This window comes from Chelonia mydas, chromosome 8 (assembly GCF_015237465.2).
Source record: "Chelonia mydas isolate rCheMyd1 chromosome 8, rCheMyd1.pri.v2, whole genome shotgun sequence".
Lineage (NCBI taxonomy): Eukaryota > Metazoa > Chordata > Testudines > Cheloniidae > Chelonia > Chelonia mydas.
The window spans coordinates 96,424,658-96,448,896 of NC_057854.1; the positions used below are offsets into that span (position 1 = coordinate 96,424,658).

The 24,239-nt window shown below is 41.5% G+C and overlaps 1 protein-coding gene across 3 annotated transcripts in view; it reads left to right on the top strand.

Moving 5' to 3' along the window:
- FAF1 (Fas associated factor 1) overlaps positions 1–24,239 on the top strand; it is a 302,183-nt gene that overhangs the window by 11,434 nt on the left and 266,510 nt on the right. For all 3 annotated transcript variants that reach the window (XM_027824594.3, XM_037907794.2, XM_043552605.1), the window contains exon 2: positions 20,686–20,754. In XM_027824594.3, coding sequence (XP_027680395.1) covers positions 20,686–20,754 — 69 coding nt within the window. The remainder of the gene's footprint in view (positions 1–20,685; positions 20,755–24,239) is intronic.

Here is a 24,239-nt window from a genome sequence, read left to right on the forward strand (position 1 = left end):
TTTTGATACTTACTTCAATGGGACTAGGATCAAGCCCTTAATCAGACAGATTATATTTTAACCTGTGTGCTCACATCAGAGAGTGATGGCTGTTGTCACTTCACATATGTCCTATTTTGCATTAACATTAGATCTGGCACTGACCACTGTAGGAAGACGGTATACTGGGCTAGATGGACCATTGGTCTGATCCAGTATGGCCATTCTTATGCTCTGGTGGAAAAAGTCTAAATCTGAAATACTTTCTCAGAGCCAATGGTGATTACATGTAGGTGTGTTAAATGACCAGTTGCCTGGTTCATCTCTCTCTTTTCCAATATATAATTGTCTAGATGACCTATGTTAACATTTAGATGAGTTGTATTTCTTGTCAGATTAATTACACCGTTGTTCATTCTGTTAAAAAACAAGTTTGGGGCCAGACAAATGTTTTATAAATGTACTTTTGAAACTACAGAATGTTTGGTAAATGGAAGGTTGTATTTCCTTCTCTCTGTATGTATGAAGCTTGAGAGAACTTATTGAAGGGTGAGCAAAATACACCAAGAGTGAATTCCAAGGTAAATGAAGGTTGCAAAGGGTCACATTTGCTTTTATGGAAAAGATTTTTAGCTTTTAGAGAGTCTGCTCTAATAACATATCAGTAAATAACCCAATAAGGTGTATACGTTGTCCACAATATTCGGGGTTTTGATAGGTTCCTCCGAAGTGCTTCTGTCTTCTCTAGTCTCAACTAACCGGAACAGTTTTGTCACCTGCAAATTTTGCCTCCTCACTAATCCCTTTTCTGATGATTAATTAAGAAGATTATACACCAGTCCTAGCACAAACTTGTTTCTTAGCCAGTTTCTGATCCATGACTATACTTTGTTTCTCACATCCTAACTACATAATTTATTTAGACTTTCAAAGGGCCTTTGACAAATTACATCACAGGAGGGACTTTATCGCAGAGATTTGTAAGGATGCTGTACTCATGGGCACTCCCAAGAATATGCGAATAGCAATGTGATCTTAACACCTAGGATAAATATCTCAGGACTGCAGACCACCTGTCAGATGTCTAGTTATCCCTAAAGCTGTGCCATTTAGTGTCCTGTATTCATCTTTCTAGCCATTACTTACATAAAATTTGGTTACTTGATGATGCTAACATAATTCTTGATATCTTCTTTGCCTCTAAAGCTTCTCTAGTGTAAAAGAAGAGCTGGTCAAGGGGCGGGCTGGCTGGAATTTCATAATAAACTCCTGAGAGAGAGAGCCTTGTTTTGTTATCTTCATAACTAGTGATGCTGCATTGGAATGCCACTAAGGTGGTGACAGTATCTCTCAGAGTGCAGGATTTAAGTAGGACTGCACCTGCTTGGAGACCAGGCCAACCATGTAGATAACCCAGGACTCTGTGTTTCAAGTAATTGGTGCCTTACCCTGCATGAATTCCTGCTTAAATAAAGAAAATAACTTGTTACTTTGTTTTGAGCCCTGTTCAACACTCTGAAAGGGCTTAGTACATCTGATTTTATATCTAGTATTGAAAGCTTTCTTGATCCTCTTTGATTCAACCCAAGTTCTGCATCTTGTGAGCCTGGTGTCTTCCTCAATATTTGAGTGGTACTTAAGGTTCAGCTTACATCCCATAGCTCTGTTTCTTACCTTTATTGTATAACAGGAATAAGTTCCTCTAATCCACGAATTCATCTTTCTGTGGAAGCCCCAGCCTCTCTCTGGTGGTGGCAGGACATGAACCCCCCCCCCTTTTTTTTTAATGGGTGGAACCATTATGTGAACTTCAACTTATGACTGCCACAAAGTACCAGCATGAAAAGGCTGCGAAGGCTCCTCAGGTAGTTACTTGTCCCACATAGCCTGTATGAAAGGAAATGGCACATCAGCTGACTGGACTAGAGAGCCATAAGTTATCCTTAACTTCAGAATTAATTGATTTGAATAGACAATGTGCAGTTGAAACCAAACCTGCAGAAATCAAAGGCCTTTTACACTGGTCTCATATCTTCAGTCCATCAGAGTAGACCATCGATGAGTCGTTATTGTGTGCCTGGCTGGTTGAGCAGCTCTTTCTCCTATGGGTGCAAGAACGCCTTCAGAAAATGTTTAGGCAAATCTGAAGTTTGTGGGAGATGTACAGTAAAGCTACAGTCTTGTTTTGAAGTTAACTCCTTGCTTGTCTTTTATTAGTTGGTATCAAACATTACAGTCCACCAAATTAGAATCTGAAGCACAGGGAGAGCAGCAGTTGCTTCTTAAGTCAGGATGTTCTAGTCTATTGCCACCTCAGCAGATCACAACCATGCTTCTGGGAATTTTTTTACCAGTTATAGCCTATTCATGTTTGCGAAACTTTAAAATTGATTGACAGAATTCTCCTTAAAGGGCATTGCTATAACTTTTATTTTTGCAGTACTGTAACTGAATAACTGATACTTTAATTCACAATAATTCTACTTTCTTTAAAAATACTTATTCTCTACTGCAAAGGGTACTTTCATATGGAAAGCATCAATTCAGCTTCAGTTTTTATTTAATCTTCCTCTGTTTCTTATTCTCAACTGGGAATCTTAAGACTGTTAGTGATAACAATTAGTGGTTGTGGGAATTTAATCATATACAGCAGCATAATTTTACAGGGAGAATAAATCGCAAGAATTAGAAGATCTCTTAAAAACATACTCTTTTTATGCAACTGTTAGTAATCATAGAAGATCAGGGTTGGAAGAGACCTCAGGCGGTCTTCTAGTCCAATCCCTTGCTCAAAGCAGGACCAAACCCAAGTAAATCTAATGAAGAATAAGGGAAGAGAAATGTAGAATGTTTGTTTAAGGAGAACCCAAAAGGTTGTTAAATATCTTCTGTAAAGCTCTTACGAAGATAGGTTGGTCTTTAATCCAAAGAGTTTATAATCTAAATAGCCAACACTACAAAAAAAGGGGGCGGATGGAGAGAGAAATGCCAATACAACACTATTCTAGAAGGAAACCCCCCCTGAATAATTTGTTTGGCTATTTTTTCATAGTCTTCTGTGATGTATCAACTGTACTTTAAATCAAGAAACCTTCAAATATTAAGAGAAATAGTTATGAAAGATAACGATGTGAAAAGTGGTTATATCCAGGCATCTCCTACTTTTATGTTCTGTCTGTTGTGTATCTCCTACTTTGGTTCTTCTGTTGTGTAAAGTTAAAATATTTTTTCTTATCTTAATTATTCAAATACTCAGATAATTGAAGGTAGGTAAGAGTACACCTTAAAGACTTTATAATATATCAAGGTGTCCAGTCAAGAATTCTTGAAGCAGGAAAATTATAGCGTGGGCTACAAAGAGAGGATCACAGATCTTCTTTGCTAATGAGATTTTGAAAATTCTTCTTCGTTTGTGTTTTTAATTAACATTCCAAATAAAAGAAGGGAGAAAGATTGAGCCATATATCGTCCATCTCACAAGCACACCTGATCCCGCGGACCTTTTGTACATGTAGCTCCTACTGAAGACTGTGGACGTTTTGTATGTATAGCAGCTGCAGGATTGGACTCATCTTTTAAGAGAGTTTGATGGGCAGAGTGAGATCCAACACACAAAAGGGGAAGGAGAATTGAAGTTTAGTAGCTGGAAGTAATCATTCCTGACATTTTTAAACTTAGGGGTCCAGTGGGGAGAATTTAAGTGGGAGAAATGTGATCAACATCTCTGAATCTTACCACTTGAACTTCTAAATGTAATAAGTACAGGGAAAAATTCAACAGAACTCTAACCAGAATTGTTAGTCTGTGATCACTTATGCTGCCTACAAATCATTCTGGAGAATGAACCGTAAACCTAAAAAGGGGGAATGAGCTGCATGTCACTCTGACCTTGACAAACATGTGCCCCAGTTTTATAGTTTTACTTATGCAAGATGTTCAGGCTTGGCTTAAATATAGCCTCCAGTTTTGGGGCCAGTATTGTTTAAAAGCAATTTTTGGTAAGTAGGATGGAAATAATCTTAAACTCCCCCCCTCCCCCACCCCCTTTTTTTTTTTTTTTTTTTTTTTTTTTTAAAACAAAGCACATTGAAACTGTAAAAATGAGTGTATTTGCACTTCAGACTATTTTTATATGATTTTCAGACTTCAGACCTGCAATAAATGTTTCACAGAGCAGGATCTCAGAAAATAAGTTCTTTATTTATTTAAAAACAATTTTAAAAATGGTCAGATTATTAAAACAATTTTAATAGATTCCAAGTCCAGAATTGACCGTTGTGATCATCTAGTCCAGGGGTGGGCAAACTACGGCTGGGGAGCAGGGTCTGGGGCTTGCCCCGCTCCAGCGCTCTGGCCGGGGTGTAGGGTCGGGGGCTGCACCACGCGGCTTGGCCCTGCTCTGACCAGGACGCAGGGTTGGAGTTGCACCACACTGTTGGGCCCCGCTCCGGCGCTCCAGCCGGGGTGCAGGGTTGGGGGCCACTCCACGCAGCTCCTGGAAGCTGCGGCATGGCCCTGCGGCTCATAAGCACTTCAGTGGGAGCTACGGGGGCAGTGCCTGCCGATGGGGAAGCGTGCAGAGCCACCTGGCTGCGCCTCCAGGTAGGAGCTGGAGAAAGGACATGCCACTGCTTCCAGGAGCCGCTTGAGGTAAGCGCCGCTTGGAGCTTGCACCCCTGAGCCTCTCCCCATGCCCTGCACCCCCTCGGTCCCAGCCCAGAGCACCCTCCTATGCTGCTAACTTCTCATCCCCAGTCCCACCCCAGAGCCTGTACCCCCAACCAGAGGCCTCACCCCTTCCTGCACCCCAACCCCAATTTTGTGATCATCGATGGCCTGCCATACAATTTCTGTTCCCAATGTGGCCCTTTATCAGTGATTTAATATTATATCGTTCTAAGTTTTTAAATCAAAATGTCATGTGGTACCAAGTCAAATGGCTTACAGAAGTGTTAGTATATAACATCAGCATTATTACCTGTATGAATCAAACTTTTAATCTCATTTAAAACATCAAGTTTCTATAAGCCCATGTTGATTGATACTAATTATATTACCTTCCTTTTAATTCTTTATTAATATAATTCTGTGTCAGTCATTCCATTATCTTGCCCAGGATCAGTGTCAGGCTGACAAGTCTATAATTACCCAGATCATCCTGTTTACCCTTTTAAATGTTGGCAAAACATTAGCTTTCTTCCAGTCTTCTGGAACTTCCTCAGAGTTCCAAGACTTATTGAAAAATAACATTAGTGGTCCAGCGAGCTCCTCAGCCAGCTCTTTTAAAAATGCTTGGGTGCAAATTATCTTCACCTGTTGATTTAAAAATGTCTAACTTTAGTAGATGATGTTTAACATCCTCATGAGATACTAGTGGAATGAGATAATTGTTACCTTAAATTATACCGAAAATACCACAGTGGCTGAAATGTAATCTTGGATAAGATATATTTTAAGAGTGGAAAAAGGTATTGGACTTGTCTGGAAAAATTATTTTTATTCCTTTCACGGTATTGTTTGTAGAGTTCTGCTCTTTTGTTTATCATCTTTGCTACTACTGGAACCATCCAATGTGCTTGAGTATCTGATATCAGAACAACTGCAGTTTCTCTACTGTCTTATCCATCTCTTTCTCTTTTCATGATGGACTATGTAGTACACCTGTTAGAGGAAAAGAATATGGGTCAGGAGACCTAGATTGTGTTTCCAGTTCTACCACTGTCACTTCAAGTACATTGGGAAAGACCCTTCACTTTTCTTTGCCTTGGTTTCCTAATCTGTAAATTGAAATAATAATACCTGTCCTCTTCTTGTAAAGCATTTTGCAACCCTTGGATGTAAGGTTTCAAATGTAGAACAGCATTCTAGATTCTGACTTTGATCACTATGTACTGAAGGTCTTAAAAAAAATCCAGATTGAGCAGGCATAGCAGTAATTATACTCAATTGAATGCAGGGGACAGATGGTCTAAAGGATACAGCACTGGACTGGGGCTTGGGAGACGTGGTTTCAATTCATGGCAGAGCCACAAACTTCCTGTGTGACCTTGCGCAAGTACCATAAACTACCTCATGCCTCGGTTTTCCAGCTGTAAAATGGGGCAAATACTGCCCCAATCAGCAGGTTTGTTGTGAGAGTAAAAGTCATTAATAATTGTGAGATGCTCAGATGTTGTGGTGATGAGAGCTTTGTAAGCGGTTGCAGAAGAGCAGCACTAAGCAAAATTTTATCCTGGCATAAATTCCAGGAGTTCTCCCAGTTCTCCTGAATGTTGGTGTTTATGGTACCGGTAAGTATGCTGATATATTTTTATTAAAGAACACTTTGCAAATCTGTGTCTACTTCACCAGATGACTCAGTCTTCACACTGCCTCTTTTGTTGTATTCACAGATACCTTTATTTGGGTGATTCTGATAGATGACTCTTCAATTTGACTTTCAAAGCTGGTGTGTCATGAAGTTTTTTTTTTTAATGTTTACCTTAGACAAGAAAGAAAAAAAACTTCTGTATTAAACACATAATTCATAGCAGTTAAGATCAAGCAATTTCTGTACATGCTGCTGAAATCCACCTGCTAAACATTGGTTAGAAAAAAGTTCGGCAAGCTCTGTAAATCTGATAAAAATAAAATCTTTTTTTTAAAAAAAACAAACCTGAACAAACTCAACCAAACAGACCCTACGTATAATAAAATGTTGGAGTTCAGAGAATGTCTTAAATGGTGAATTCCTCCTTCATTTTTTATACTAATGTGTTGAGCTATCAAAGAAATTCAAGTCTTAAATAATTATTAGGCAATAGGGGTCTTTGAATGTAGTTGGTGACACAAATTAAAAAACAAAATAACCCCCTCCCCTCTTTTTCATGTATGGTTCTTCAAATGGTTAAATTACAAATGGAAATTTGGTATGCTTTGGTATTCTAGTGTTCTGATAAGAGGACAGCCAGCTGGAGTGTGTGTGCTTTTATTTTCTGTATACTCCCATGCCATGACCCTGACTTGAAGAGATGTTTTCTATGGTAAGCTGAACAAAGAGTTCCAGGTAGATCCAGCATACTCTTCACCTGCGGGGTTCGTAAGAAATTGTACCAATCTTACGATGATCCTGTGATTGTTCTTGCTAAACAACTTGTGATTCAGCAATGGCCTGTCATTTATTTGCTTCTCTCATATACAATGTAACTGAGTACCCACTAGAAAATTTTAAATCATACCATCATATTCTTCAGTGGAAACAATGTACAGCCACCTAATACTTTTTTGCTGCACCTACATCTCAAGTCACCTGGATATTGATAAATTAGTGTCTAACTTTTAGTTTGAAAAAATAGCAAAGTATCTTTTTTTTATTTTTTTTTATTTTTTATTTTAAAGTCTCATCTTCTTGTGTGCTAAGACTGTTTCATTTTATTTTCATGGAGTCTATTCCAGGTTTCATCTCTTTCCTTTTTCCTTTTCTGTTTTCTTTAGTGAAGCCTGTATTGTGTGTTTCCTAGACCAGTTGGAGAAGTGGCTACTCTGACACTGCAGAACTTATTACTGAAGAGGACTCAGTGTGCTGTAGGCTTGTTAAAATTCTGCAATACAAGACTTAATTTTAAATCTATGGAATTACATATTAGGTTTTTGGCTTACAACTATAAGAATAACAGTTCCACTCTAAGGTCTTAGTTGGATTTCTATTGAAATTCTGTTTGTGAAGGACAGGATTTCTGTTTAGCTATTCTACTCACTAAACGTTCTTAGACCACAATTTTCAAACTTTATACTTAAAATTGGGCAATTAAATCCATACTTCACTCATTTCCAGTTAGGCCACTTTTATTTATGTGGTTAACTTCTGGCACCTAAGTGCCAGTTTTAGGTGCCACTGTGATCCACAAAACCTCAGCTGCCACTGAACCCTGTAGATGCCAACACTCACTCAGCACCTACATTTCTGCTGTAAAAGTTCCCTAGGCACCTGGGTTTCTGTCCTTGGGCAAGCACACTGCTGCTTCATTGTAGGCTTCTGGACTTGTATCTCCTGCCTAAGCCCCACCATGATCCACAAACTGGGGGAAGATAGGTGGAGGAGTGCCTGTCTTGCCTGCAGGGCTCAATCCAGTAGGTGTGCTCTGTGCTACGGCTCTGAGCATGCCTACCAGATTAGGCCCCATTCAAAATCTGTCTGGATGAGGCAATGGTGGTGCCCACCTTCTACCTTTTAGCCCAGTGGTTAGAGCACTTCCCTGGGATGTGGGAGATCCAGGATTAATTTGTCCTTCTGCCTGCTTGGATGAGAGGATATGAACAGGGGTTTCCCACCTCTTAGGAGAATGTTGTAACCACTGGGCTATAGGATATTCTGATTTGGGGCTCCCTCAATGTCTCCTGTTGAAGCTGTTCCACCGTGGATAAATAATTAAAGAATCATTGGGCTGGAGAGAGAGTGAGAATAACTTCATAGCCTGGTGATTAGAGCTCTGATGGCTGAATCTAATGTCTAAATCCCTTTGTGGATCTGGACCCAAGTTTGAAAATGTTGGCTTAGTGATTAATTTGAAATATGTTTTATTCCAGTACTAGGATTTACAAGTTGTTCATAATAACTTGATTGACTGAGCAAATTACTATAATTCATGATTTTTACTTGCTTTAGTAAAATTTCATTGTGTTTTTATTTTATTTTAGTTGACTTGTTGCAAAGGTAATTGTTTTAATGAGTGCATGGACTCCGAAAGCAGGGATTCTCCCTTATTAGTATGTCTGGCAATTTGGTGCATATGAGTAGGTATTCTCCAGTTTAGGATTTGGAGGTAGTTACATTTGACTTCCAGTAGATGGCATTGGGAATTGCCCATTGACTAACTTCCAGATCTTCCTATTACTGGCCTTGTTACTGACTTACATCTTTGTGAGATATAGGAAAGGAAGTAGCAAGTTGTTTGTTTCTCCAGGTACAGCAAACCATTTAAATCATTTGTAATTTTCTAAAATCTGGTCTCCAGGAAGCTGAGCCTTTCCCCCTCTAACCCTAACACCCCCTCCCCTTTCTGAGCATTTGGAACAGTGAATTCGCATCATAGAATGGGATTTTTCACCAGATTTCACTGTCTCCTTGCTATAAAAGAGTACTTTTTGAACATCTCATAGACCACTTTATTTGGCTGTGATGCCACAGTGCTGAGGTCTTCTTTCCTCTGCTGAGTAGTTTTCCAAAACAGAGTCAGAGACTTCAGGAGACTTGGCCCACCACAAAACAACGCCTCTGCCCTTCAGTATGCTTGGTGTAGCTATCCTGACGCACCCCAGAACCAAGAAGATAGATTAGTAGAGTGGTTAGGTCCTATATCGCTTGTCTAGAAAGATACCTCCAGAGGGGAGATGTGTGTATGGGTTCTCAGTCTGGGGTTTGTGACCACTCTGTTTTTCCCATATTGGGAAGTGGAAGAGTGATTCCAGTTATATCCTCACAAGATGGGAAGGGGTTCCTGGTATGGAAAAAAATTGAGAATTACTGGTCTAGTGAGAAGGGCCCTGGACTGGGAGTTAGAAGTAGGTTGTGCTCCTGACTCTGTCATTGACCTCTCGTGTGACTTGGATTACATATTTCCCTTTTCCATGCCTCTGTTTTCTTCTGACATCCTTTGTCTTGTGTATTTATGTTGTAAGTTCTCTGGGACCAGGGGTGGGATTGTCTCTCGGTATGTGAATGTACAAAGCCGAGCACAGTGGGGCCTTGATCTTGGTTGGGCTCTCTAAGTGCTCCTGCAATACAAATAATAGTGGACGAATGTCATCCACTCATGTAGATGACAGCAGGGGCTCAAGCAGAGTCATGACAGCTACTGAACGTGAATTTCATGAGCATTTAAGGGTAAATGATCCTTTGTCTGGCTATCAAGAATTCCCAGATTTTCAGTGATCTGGTATATCTGGGGAGACAGTTGTTTTTTCTTTTGTTGTCTCCTCTCGCTCCTGGTGACCATGGGTTAGTAACAAGGACAGTAATGCACATGCGTAGCCCTTTTCAATTTGGATTCCTGAATCTGTCTGACTCTGATATTAACATCAGGCCAGGCTGTCTAGAAGACAGTTGATATTACACAACAAGCCCAGGAAAAAGTCCCAGAAAAGAGCCTTATCTCTGCCTCCTGATAAGTTTGAGACCAGGTCACAGAACAGTTGAGGCACTTGGCATTCAGAGTGAGCAGTTTTCTTCCCAGACATTAGAGAGAGAACAGGGAATGCATTGGATGTGTTTGGTAGAAATGGATAAGGGAGGATGGCAATAGGGACAACAAATAAAAGCAAGCCTTTTCTTGCTAAACTACAGTGAATTGACTGAGCTGGCAATCCATAAGTGAAGGTTTATGGAGTGTGAAGAATGTCACCTTTTGCTGGATATCCTCTGTCCTAGAGGAGCCAAAGATAGATGTGTTCCTGTCAGCTCACCTCAGGAAGGTGCAGAAATAATTTTCTGGAATGAGGGACCACAAGTTTCTGGCAGTAGAAGCATTGTACGATACGCAGCCAGCTGACTTACATTTGCCACCGATTCATTGCTCCCAAAGGTCATGTGAAAACGATGTGCTCTTTTTTTTACAACAGGGATCAGTTTGCCATGTGGGCCTGTTCTTCAGGAGGCTAGCCTCCTGGTTGGTCCAAAGGAAATATAGGGAAGTCAGAAATATTACCAGCATCAGGGAGTGTGGGATTGCCATTTACCTAAATACAGTAAATAGAGAATACTTGAAGATATAGCTTGGATTTATCATTGGCATATAGAACCAGATTGAATGATTGGAACCCTCCAGTCTGCTGAATTTTGCAGGGGATTTGTTAGCTTGTGATTAGCATGCGATTGTACATTAGTGGCTCATTAGTACATGGATCCTGTGAACAAGTGCTCATGTTTAGTCATCTGTATAGTGCTAGGATCCTAAAGCAGACCATATTGCTAACCTACTGGAGATGAAAGGTCCGGTGAAGAACCGAAATCTGGTGTTCATGATTCAAACTGATATACTCTGTGCCCCTAGACTCTGTATTTATTAGTTTGCATTTCAGGGAAACCATCTGTGAAATAAAAGTCATGTCCCTCTTGTTTAGTGAGAGCTTGCTGCTTGACCAAGACCAATAATACCACGCTTAGTCAGGGAATTCTATCAGCCTTTATGGCGTACTGGACCGTGATCAAGAAGCCTTTTTGATGTTTTGGTCTCTTTTAACTGCTGCTTGCTTGCTTACTAATCTCTTCTTCAGGGGCAAGCTCATTGAGAAAGCTGGGGTGAGCAGACTTTTGGTTTCTACCACTATTTTTAACCACTTCCACTTCGACCTGATTATAGCAATGAGACAGCTTTGGTTGCATTGATGAATGGTGGCCGTGGCAAGACATCCTCCCTCCGCCCAAGGTTCTGTTCAAATTATCAGCAATTTCTGACACGTGTAACATGAAATGCTGCTGGCTCACCAACAAGATCTTGCATCAGCGGATGGAGCTGTATTAAAGCTGACTTCATTCATTCCCCACTGCTGGATCCCAAAGGGTGGACAGATTCTTCTCTTTCCCAAGCAGTCTCCTCTTTGGAGTCTTGCAGGGCTTAGCCCTGTTGCCTCTTAGTCAACATTTATGTAAGTCTAGAAGTTAGATTGTGAAATGCCACGGTTATACTGCCAAAAACATGCAGAGTGTACACAGCTCTTCTTCCTTGTCTCATCTAGCACAGACAGCACTGGGTTCCAAGTGTCTGAAGGAAATCCGAGTCAGGATGGAAGGAAGTTGGCTTAAGTGTATTCTGGTTAAGATGATTTTGCTAGGGAGAGGAAAATCTGCTGAGCATTTGGCAGGAGTTATGACCACACCCTTAAGGGTGTCTGTTGGATTCATTGCTGCTCTGGATACCTGCTGAGGGAATTCTGTGCCAAAAAATTATGTGCACAATATTTTAAAATTCTTCAAATTTTATTTGTCAATAAATACATGTGGCTCCAGCATGGCAGTGGGGAGTACAGGCAACAGGCTGCATTGAGTGGGAGATCACCCTGAACACCCACCTCAAAGGGACTCGGCAGTGAGGCTGTACCTGACCCTGACACAATGCAAGGGCCGCGCCTGCCCCAGAAACTCCCCGGGGCCCTGCCCCTGTGTGCCAGGTGTGGGTGGGCAGGCTCAGCCCAGCAGGATCCAAGTGTGGAGGGGCTTAGTGTGGGGGGTATCCAGGTGGGTGTGAGATGTTTCTGTGTGGGGCAATCAGGGTGTGGGCGGCTCAGTGGGAGATCTGGATGCACAGAGGCTCATTGGGGGGGTTCCGGGTGCAGGGCCAATGGGACTCTTTAGGGGATCCAGGTGAAGGTGGTTGGGGCTTGGGGGGGAGGTGTATTAGTATGGGGAGATGGGTCTTGGCGGGGGGGATCTGGCTGGGTGTGTGGGGTTCAGTGGGGCTTTATGGGGTACAGATCTAGGTGCAGCTGGTTGGGGATCAGTGGGATGGGGGTGTGTGGGGCTCATCAGAGGGATCCAGGTGGATGTAGGGGGTAGGGCTTGTCAGGGTGAGGGTTCGATGGGCATGCTTATCGGGGGAGCCCCAGCTGCTGCTGAGGGGATGCTGCATGCTGGGCTCCTGCTTCCCCCACACGATTCCCCTATCCCCTCTTCTTCTCCATCCCCCGTCCCCTCACTCCCACATTCTCCTCTCCCCTGCCCTATTCCACCCCAGTTCCTTCCATACCCCTCCTTACTCCCAGCCCCACCACAGGCACTCACTGTTGCACAGAAAAGAAGGCTTCCAGCATGCAGAAGGGGAGCGCGGCTGGCACTAGGACCCAGGAGGCGGAATACAGCTGCAGAATCAGAAGAGCCCAGACAGCCTCCTTCAGTTGGGCAGCTCTGCGCTTCCAGAAATGAGAGGGAGGCAGTGGCACGTAACTCCGTGTGCCCTCCATGCCTCATCTCTGTTTGGAGGGCGTAATCCCCAACCCAAATTGTGCCCATGGTTGTCCCCCAGCTCCCCCCTGCTCCACGCATTTTCCCTTTGCTTCCCTGCCGTTTTCTGCAGGGAAGCACAGGAATTCTGGGGGGGCATTTTCTGTGGGTGCGCAGTCATGCAGAATCCCCTGCGGAGTAGAGATCCTGATAGCAGCTGTGGCCAGAAATGCCTTTCATTTTATTGCTAGTTGAAAACTGCCCTTTCTTTTGAATGCCGTTTTAGTCACATTCATTTGCATTTTTTCCACCTCCAGACTGGTTACCACAACATGCCCTACCTGGGTTTGACAGCAGAGTTCACATAGAAACTGCAATGGCTAATAACAAAGTGAACAACCTTCTAAATAGATCAAACAGGAGAGGGAGAGAGCACACTGTAGTGCTACACGGTGGAGTTCTCTGACTTCTGTTTTATGTCTACAGTGCTTCATTTTCCGTTAAAATTTTTTTTCTGTGAATTTATCAGTGTTTATTACCACAACAACAAAAACGGGTGAAAATCAGTGCAAAAAAACTATTAATTTTTTTTTGGGTTTATTTTGGTCGACAGAAAGACGGGGAGGGGAAGTATTCAGTAGATTAATGCTTTGAATTATGTTAATCAATGTGGTTTTCTGCAGAACTAAAACAGCACTCAAAACACACCACCTCTGAGTTTAAGAAAACAGTATATCTCTAATCCCCAAATAAAACTTTTCATTTGAATAAACAGTTTACTGTTGTAGACTTTGTAAATATTTATAGGCTAATAGTTTTGTTTAATAATTGGCCACACCATTTGCAGTGCATACGCTCAACTTAATCCTTTTCTCCATTTTTTTAAGAACTTTTGAATATTTACTTGTGTTCTGAAATGTATTCTGATACAGAGTTTCATTTTCTTCCCATTTTGGTGTATCAGATCTTTAAACCATTATCTCCTAACAGCTTGAAATACATATGTGGTGTGCGTCAGTTTTATCAGTACATTCAGATGTGCACGCACTTCAAGGTTTGCGTGCGTGCCTGTTTGTTTGTTTGTTTGTTTTTTGTTGTGTGTATCTTCTAGACCTGGGGTGGCCAACCTGAGCCTGAGAAGGAGCCAAAATTTACCAATGTACATTGCCAAAGAGCCACAGTAATATGTCAGCAGCTCCCCAAACCCGCTCCCAGTACCTCCCACCCACCGGCAGCCCCTCTGGTCAGCGCCTCCCCCTCCCTCCCCACACCTCCCAGTCAGCTGTTTCATGGCATGCAGGAGGCTCTGGGGGGAGGTGGGAGGAGTGAGGGCATGGCAGGCTCAGGAGTAGGGGCAAGGCCTGTGGCAGAGCCAGGAGTCGAGCAGTGAGCACCCCCCGGCACATTGGAAAGTTGGTGTCTGTAGCTCCAGCCCCGGAGTCGGTGCCTATACAAGGAGCCACATATTAACTTCTGAAGAGCCACATGTGGCTCCAGAGCTGTGGCTCCACCCCTGGTCTAGCCTTACTTCAACAGGCGGCTTTGCATATACACACAGACTAATGTATTATCATAATACATATATCTCATGCAATGTATTGTATTTACCTAATAAAACAAGTTATTTTTTATATATTTGAATGATACAAAAGTAGGGTGAACATCAGAAAATACTGAATAATAATTTTTGTAAAACCTGGGAATTTTTCAGAAAAAATCAGTTTAAACTGAAAACGAAGGGGCTTACCTATGTCAAATCCTTCATGATCCTGGTCCTGATCTATGAAGAGGCTAGTCCCCAGTTATCTCAGAGATGGTCTTTTTTCCATGCCTCATCTTGACAGTTAGTCAGTGGGAGCATTGTATTTGGTGGTACTCAAGGTCAAAGGAGGTACAGAATGACTTTTTATCTATTTTGGCAGACCAATTTCTAAGTGATTTAACTCAAGACTGCAACCGTACTCTTTTTTTGTATCATCACACAAGCACCCATCAGTTTTCTCCTGCCCTTCTGCTTATTCCTGAATTGTCCTTTCTGATGCTGTATGCTGCGTAACTTCCTCTCCACCCAAGCCTACTTATTTCCACAATCTCTCCAACAATGACCCTGACTACCATCACATTAACCAAATAAAGAAATAGACTCCCAATGTTATGCATCTCTTTATTTAATTATTCTTCCCTATGATATATATTTTCATCTGGCCCTGCATTATCATGTCATATAAAATTTAAGATTGTCTGGTCATGGTTAATGCTTTTGTTTCCTTGTAAAGTGCCACACACACCTACAGTGCTAAATGGAAATTTGGGTAATAGATGAAAGGTGGCAGGTGGAGGAAAAGCTTTCCAGGGGAATCTCTGACAGAACCAAACTGGGTATTAGTAATCTCACAGACTCTGTTCAGCTGGGGAGCGGTTCTGAAGTCTCACTTGGTGTAAGTCTAAATCAGAAGTTAAACAAAACTACCTGTTTCATTGTTACATCAGTATTTAAGTTACGGCCCTTCAAAAATGCTGTATTGCTATTATAGATGGTGAAAACTCAATCTTAAGACTTCCGAAAGTGAGGTTCTACTTTGAAAAGTGACTTTGATCTTGTCTACATGGGGGCTTTAATATGCACTGAACTGTAGTGCGCTTGTCTGCAGTAGATAAACTGCCGTGCATACACACAGACAGCTTTTTCCTGTTTCAATCTGTATAATTGTGTACACGCAAAAGGGACTTTGTGTGAAGTAAGTGTGTGGCATTCTGGGTGGGTATTCCACTGTCCTTTGCTTTGTGGCTGGGCTTGTGCATTCTGAGATTTTTCTCATGACACATTGTGGGATATGCACTGAAAGCCAATGGAATTCTGGGACTTGGGGGGGGGGGGGTCAAATTCCAAAACTCCCATGATTCCACTCCTGCTGTCTAATGTTACTGCCAATTTGAGAGGAAACTGCCATTTTCAAACTGCTGCCAGCCAGTGTGGAGAAAGCAGTGCTTCCCACAGTGATGCTGACGATCGTGAATACGCAGAAACCGTTGGTGGGGAGGTGTTGTTTGAGTTCTTTACAGTGAGTGGCTTTGGTTTTGGATTTCAGCCACTGTGCAACCAAGCACTTCCTGCAACCGTGGCTGTGCCAGCAGGAGCAGGGAGAGGAGGAGGATATTGAGCAAGTGCTCCTGCACAAACTTTCCTTGGAGCAGCTTCACACAGTGCAGTGCCATTTCTGGGCTTGAGAAAGAAGCAATGGCTGGGAAAAGATTGTTCTGTAGACCTGGGGTGGTGACCAGTAGTGACACCAGCATTTTAGGCTGACAAAGGCAACTTTCCCACAGATCAGTGCAGAGCCCACCCCGAAGCTGTAGAGGCAGCATAGCAACATATGAGTTCCTAAAACTGTTCAGAAACAGGTTACCATCACCATCCGGAGGCCACTTCCGACTCATTGGTCAGTAGCTATTTAATTTGGCATGGGTGGATTGACTGACCAGGGCCATTTGTGATACAGGTGTATACTGTTATGAAAAAGGTACTGATGCACCATGTCATAAAGCCTGGAAGGAGGTTATTGATTGTGTTGCACAAATGGGGTTCCCAAACTGTTTTGGGGCAGTTGATGGGATGCATGTGCCCCCTGCACTCAAGGCCTCAGAGTTTATAAACAGAACAGGATTTTTCTCCATGGTGCATCATGGCCTGATTGGCAGGGTAACATACATAAATATAGAGGGGTCTGGAAACGTCCACAATGTTAGGACTTTTGATATTCATAGCTGCTTGCCTTAATGAATTCTGAAAGATTTGCTCCAGGATCACTATGGACATTAATGGTGTTAAGTATCAGAGGGGTAGCTGTGTTAGTCTGGATCTGTAAAAGTGGCAGACTCCTGTGGCACCTTATATACTCCGATACGTCTGTTAGTCTAAGCTTTCGTGGGTGAATACCCTCTTCCTCGGATGCATGTCACGCCTGTCAGTCTGGGAGACCCATCCTATCCTCTGCTTCCCTGGCTGTTGAAGCCATCTACAGGGCACTTGGATAGAAGAAAGGAGCTGTTTATTGCCTGAGCAGTTGTAGGATGACAGTGAAGTGTGCATTTGGCAGGTTGAAGTGTAGATGGTGCTGTCTCATGAGAAGGTTATAGGCTGCAAAGCACTACCTGCCTCAAATTATAGCTGCATGCTGCTGGAGGCTTGGTTTTCATCCCTGACCTTCCTATGAAGGTTTCTGAGCTCTTGATGCGGCACTGCATAGCATTCCAGCTGTGATCCTCATGGCCACCTACTTAGCGATGGATGTGAATGCATCTTTCAGTGCTTGCTGGTAAGCACTACCTGCACCGTTGCATCTCCTGAGATGATGAGATCAAGGATCTCTACTTGGCTCCAAGCAGATGCATGCGGTATGGTGTAACACTGCTATATTAATACCACTATAATGCCAAAGTATTCAAATTCAGGAGCAAATTGACCAGTCCTGGCTGCATGCCAGCAGTTAAATGGGGTGCTACATCCAGTCAACTTGGCCTTGGTACAGTGGAGAACACACAGGTAAACAGACGGATTGGTCATGATGGGACGTAAAGCAGTGTGGAATAGAAGTTGGAGGACTGTCAAAATAGTGTGAAAGAGCATTGTGTGCATGAGTGCTAGTCAGCACTAACTCAGTACATAGTGAACTTACTACACCTTGAAACTCTGTACAGTTACTGTGCTTTAAGGATTTGCATCATGCAAGCAGGGCATTTCAATGTGCACGACTGCCCTATGTAAAGATGCCCCTATGTTGTTTGACAGATTTTACTTCCTTTGTGTATTCAGAGTTACATTTGTTCATTTTAGTGATTGTTTATTACTTCCTGGTGTACTCCTGTTACCAGTATTGGCTAAACATCACTATGAGAAAATGAGTAGGATTCTATTCTGAATGGTATATCAACAGAACTGTTAAGAAATTAAGTTTCAACTGCATGATAAACTCTGACTTCAGTTACTCGTGTGACAACTGTATCCTAAATCAAAGAGCAACATTGGACTTGAAGAATCTGTAGTGCTGGTGGAGACGTGAGTCAGAACACAACTTGACTTTCAGATGTCACCTGGAGATTGCAGGGTTGACATTTTAAAAAAAAAAAATCACCTTTTTACTTGTAAGCTGACCAAATTTGATATTGTAGTTAAATGACTCAAAGGCAGAATCCCAGAATGGAAAGAGACTTCAAAAGTGATAGAATAGAACTGAACTTCAATGGAATTTAGCAACATGTGATTTATAAGGTGCTGAGAAAACAGAAGTTAGTCACTTTTTAATGTAAATAATTATCATTAGCACTTGATTCTTCCCTGGGCTACTATAAAGTATCTTGATGATTTTAGGTTGTATTTGACTGGGCAGGTTTTACACCTAACTCTGAGTATCTGAACAGTGACTAGTTTGATTTTTAAATAGTCTTAAGTGGTGTGATTTCAGTATAGAAGCATGAATGTCTTAAAAAAATCACACACTTTTTTTTTTTATTGAGGTATTTGTCTTAATTACTGTAATTTCAACTGGAAAAGGCAAGTAAACAAATTTTGTGCTCTCTTGTGATAGAACTACCAAGGATGACTTCTTTCTTGGGATTTAGACCATTTTTCAAAGTGATTGAGATTTACAGTAGAATTTCAGAGTTATAAACACCAGAGTTACGAATTGACCGGTCAATCACATAATTCATTTTGAACCAGATAAGGCGGCAGCAGCAGAGACAAACAAACAAAAAAGCAAATACAGTACAGTACTATGTTAAACATAAACTACTAAAAAAAATAAAAGGAAAGCAGCATTTTTTTCTTCATAGTAAAGTTTCAAAGCTGTATTAAGTCAATGTTCAGTAAACTTTTGAAAGAACAACCATAACATTTTGTGCAGAGTTATGAACATTTCAGAGTTACGAACAACCTCCATTTCCAAGGTGTTTGTAACTCTGAGGTTCTACTGTAGTATTTTAGAAGTGATAATATTGGGCCTGACTTTGACTAGTGGGAGTTGTGAGTGCTTAACATCTCAGAAAAATCAGGTCCCTTTATTTTAAGGTGTTTGTCTAACCTGCTCTTAAAAGTCTCCAACGATGGAGATTCCACAACCTCCCTAGGCAGTTTATTCCAGTGCTTAACTCTCAGGGTGGTTAGGAAGTTTTTCCTAATGTCCAGCCTAAACCTCCCTTGCTGCAATTTTAAGCCCGTTGCTTCTTGTCCTATCTTCAGAGGTTAAGGACAACAATTTTTCTCCCTCCTCCTTGTAACAACCTTTTGTGTACTTGAAAACTGTTATGTCCCCTCTCAGTCTTCTCTTTTCCAGACTAAACAAACCCAATTTTTTCAGTCTTCCCTCATAGGTCATGTTTTCTAGACGTTTAATAATTTTTGTTGCTCTTCTCTGGACTTTCTCCAATTTGTCCTCATCCTTCTTGAAATGTGGCACCCAGAACTGGACACACATATTCCAGCTGAGGCCTAATCAGCACAGAGTAGAGTGGAAGAATTACTTCTCATGTCTTGCTCACAACACTCCTGCTAATACATGTATGTAGAAAGAGAGGCAAAACTGACTTGTGCTGGATTGTGGTAAAGAGATTCATTCCAGAAAGAAATAATTGGGTACCAAATCTTTCACACTTCTCCCCATGGAACACTTGTATGATAGACTGCATTAAATAATGAATTAATCAGTTATTTGGCAGTCTCTGAGAAGTGATTTCTCAGTGGCAAAGCTGAGAGTGATGCCCTACCTGTTGGAAGTTGAACAGTTGAGGAAAACGTAGGTACTGTATCTAAAAGCAAGTGGCATGCTGCATGTGGATTATAAATAGAACAGAGCTCCTGCTTTGAATTGGGAGTTTGAGCTAAAATCTACAGTACCATTTCACTGTGAATTTATTACCATCAATTAAAAAATATTTACTCTTAACTGTCAAGTTTATACGAATGGAGATATTTGTAAAGCTATGTTTTTCTTTCTCCTCCCCTCCCACCTCCAACTCCCAACCACAAGTAAAAGAATTCTCTCTAGCCTCACTGGCAAATCTATAATCTTCTCCAAGTGAAGGCTTCACTGTAATGACAACCCCAAAGATTCTGCTATAATAAGAAATCCCAGCACTGTAGGTTCATTAGACAAATTGTGTGGTTCTAGAAAGGTATGGTGTAGGGACAGAGCAACATGGATATATATTATCTATAATGAAGTACTTAAACCTTATACATTCAATTAGACATATTTTTGAATACGCTAAAGGAGTGTCAGTCAGTTTTTGTGATCAGAGATTAGGAAGGAATTATTATTGTTTTATTTTTGCTCTTGTTTTTACTAAAAATTTAAAAAATGTTTAGACTTGATATGGCAGAACTCTCCATCTTAGGTTCTTGTATAGTACTTGAATTATGGTAGTATCTGAGTATCTCACAGTCCTTAAAGTATGTCTCCCCAGAACAGTCCTGTGCCATAAGGAAGTACTATTATCCCCATCTTTAACATGGGTGACTGAAGCACAGACAGGCTAAGTGATTTGTGCTGGGTCACAGAGGAAGGCTGTAGTTGAGCATGGGCTTGAACCCAGGTTTCCCAAATTCTACACTAGCATGCTAGCCTCTGACATAAACTGTCCTTTTTTCTCCTATCATCACATGGTTCTAGGCTTCAAAGACCCATGCTTTGGCTTTGGCTGTGCTACTTAACTTTTAAATAATTAATATTGATCTGAATTCTGATTAAATCAACATTTTTCCCCCCTCCATTTAATGCTTTTTTTTTTTCTTTTAGGCATGTACCGGCATTGAAAATATTGATGAAGCTATTACGTTACTTGAACAAAATAACTGGGATTTAGTGGTAAGTATGTCTAAGAAAATGATTTTGTAGCACAAGTTCATATACTTGTTGGTACTGTCTAAGCAAAACTTGAATTGAATGTGTGACTTTTTTCCCCCTGTTAAATACATAATTCATAGGAGAATTAAGTACTTGTTGATTAGATCCAAGTGTAACTTTGTATGTATACAATAATTAAAGGTAACCTTTTTAAAAAAAGATAACTTGTAGATATAAGAATTTTCAAGGATTTAGTTAGTACCTGTGAAAGAAATGGGAGGTAAACCACTTTCTTCAAATAAGCTATTTTTTGAATGGCTTAATTTTGCCACTGCAATTTTTTTTGCTGCTGCCATTTATTTGTATTACAGTAGTGCCTACTGGATCAAGAATCAGCTCGCCCTACTCTCCCTCTCCACTCCTCTTCCCCCCCACCTTTCCCTCCAGTCTTGGTGTTGTCCAGACACTAGTAAAAAGACAGTCTCTGTCCCAGGTGTCACAATCTATGTTGTAGCAAGACTCAGTGTGTGGATGAGACAAACATGGCAGTGGGCAGGCAGGCAAGGTACCAGAAAAGTAAGCAAATCAATGTGTATTAAGCAGAGATGTTAGATCACAACCCCTACGCAGGCAGTGAGCCGGTAGTACTCTATAAATATTGTAGGAGAGGTTAGTCATAAGGAGGAATTTGAAGGATGCTAAGGTAGTGGCTCAGTGATGTTGTCAGGGAGGTTTTCCCATTCATGAGGCATGGTCTTTCTTTTTTTTTTTTTTTTTTCCCCTTAACTTTTCGCTGTTGCTGGTTATATTGATACCTTCCTCTTATAGATGCCACAGAATTGGAATAATATTGTGGTTTTTCTTAGTAAAGCCAGGTAGGTCATTATGAAAATAAGATTTTGGGAAGATTTTAAAGAAGTTAATTAAAAAAATTAAGTACTTAACAATTTTCCTTCTATAGAATAATTGCACATTTGTAGTGAGTCTGTGAGGCAGCTACTGATCTGGATTCTCCATGTCCAGAAAAGCAGGAAAAAAATGCAAAATGGAGCTATTACAATACAGGGCTGTTGGTGGTGGTTGGGGTTTTTAAGAGACTGAGGATAGGATAGCACATTTTGAAAACGAAATAGAGTAAAATAGTCAAACATTGACGTGCAAATAAAACAAAGTGACCTTTCTTAATTAAACTTTACATAAAGCATTTTAAGGTTTTTGCCAAATGATCACTCCCCCTCTTCCCCCAAACCAATAGACAGCTGTTTCATGTATCCAACCAAGGTAATCAGAAACCTTTACATTGATTATTTCGTGCAATTAAAAATAGATACTGTGATAGGATGTTGTCATGACATCATGTCTCCTGTCTTGAAAGTAAATGTCTGTTTGCCTCACCACTTATGCAGCAGGAGGAAACTCCTATGCATTTTATAGAGGTAAAAAATACTCAGTTTGATGCATTAACCATGTATTTTAAAGTCTGGATGTGGGAAAGGGGGACTGTAGTGTATTACAAGTGCTTGTGAGTCTGGCTGACAGAACTGTGATGAAGAATTATGAGAACAGCTAAGGAGCTCAGTCTTATTACTGATCTTAACTTGATGGCAGGACATCCCAGGATGCAATGTCAGAGATGCAAGACTGAACAGAAAGGGGGAAGTGAATAGTTGAAGCTGTGAGAGCTGCTAAAGTTACCTAGAAATAAAATTTATGGGGCAAAGAACTGATTCAAGAGACAGCCTTGAAGGAGACAGATGGAAAGTTAGAGAGGGAGGAAGATGAGCTAATAAAGGAGATGCTGAAGGAAAAATTGGAGTGGTAGGGGGAGAACAGGGGGAAAAAGAGAGGTGGGCAGTGTCCTGTGAAGGAGGAGTGATAAGCTGTTTCTGAGCGAGTGCATAAATTAAGAAGTGTGAGAATGGAGAAGAGGCCCATGGACTTCAATGGCAGTAGGGTTACCTTTTGATGAGAGCAGTGTGGTGGAGGGAAAGGAGTGAAAGCCAAATTGCAGTGTGCTAATAGGGAATTGGAGGAGAGGAAATCAAGGTGGTGAGTGAGAGAGCATGTTTAAGAAACTTGAAAGGAGAATGGAAATGGGATGGTAGTTAGAGGCAGGGTCAAATGTCAGGTTGTCTAGGGCAGGGCTACTAGAGCATGTAAAAAGTGGAGGTGAGATAAGGGGCGGGGTAGACTTATGAGTTAAGGCAGCAGTTCAGTTGTAATTTGTGGTGTAGGAAGTCTGCCTGGTCCCTGAACTTACCTCCAGAGTTGCTCAGTGGCACAGGCGCAAGGTTAAGCTAGGTTTGGGGAACAATGGGATGAACAGGAGTGGCAAAGGAAAGGGGTGAGGGAGGAATTTAGAGAGTGGCCATTTTCAGAAAAGTGATGAAGTAAAATATAGCACCTTGTCACATGAGAGGGTTTTCCATTAGTTTTCATGAAAGGATTCTCTTGCCAGTTAGTGACTCTAGAAATAGAATCAGAGTTGTTACATAGGTCATGTCATGAGCTAAGGCAACTCTGAGGCAGGTCTCCAAAATGTTCAGAGTTTCTTCCTGAACTATATAGCGCAAATGGGCAGCATTTAGAACTTCAGGAGCAGCCTTCTGTCCACAGTCTTGTGCTCAGAACTTATCACCTGGTGTGTTGTCAGGTGAACTTCAATAGAGTATCCAGAAAAATTCAAGTGTTTAAATAGGAAGCCAAGTGAGTCATGCAAGAATGTGGACAATCTCTGCTCCAGGACACTCTTGCAACACTAAGAAATGCAAGTCAAGCAAATATAAGCCAAAGAAGTTCTAGTCTAATGGCAGGGAGCGCATTTGGACTTCATTCAGGCTACCCGTGTCATCTTCGCTCATTTCACCCTAAAGGTGTTATGTAGAGAGGAAACTAGGTGGATGACTCATGGCCACCTATTTCCTCCTGAATTCTGTGAGGCTGTGACCACGAGTGTCCTGTACTCTGGGACACCAGCCGACGCAAGAAGAAAGCAAGGACTGAGAGTGAGACTGAATGCAAAACAGATCCGAAGATGGGAGTAGTCAGGTACTTCCTGGTAGAGGCCGAGAGAGAATTTAAATTTGAGTGGGTGGAACTAGCAAAACGCAGATGCTTCAGAAAAATGTGAAGGTATTTTTACAGCTTTTCTAAAGATAAACAGGGTGACATCAGTACTTTGTCTTCTGCATTGGTTAAATGGCTACCTTGTGGTGTCCAGATGGAGTTTAATATGTTGGTTTTGACCTGTGAAGCCATAAATAGACAGTGCCCCCATCTCTGTGCCATTCAGCTGCAATTGCTAGTAGCAGAGGTGCTTGGACTGGAGTCTTTTTTTGTATAAAGGAGAAGCTGGTGGCAAGGGTGGCCTCAGAGAGGCTCTCAACCTTTGAATTAGCCCTTAGTCCAAAACTGCCCATGCATACATGTGTGTGTGTGGGGGGGTGAGGTTTGTTTTTTGCTTTGTTTGCTTTTTAATGGGCATACTTCAAGGGTTATCTCTTGGC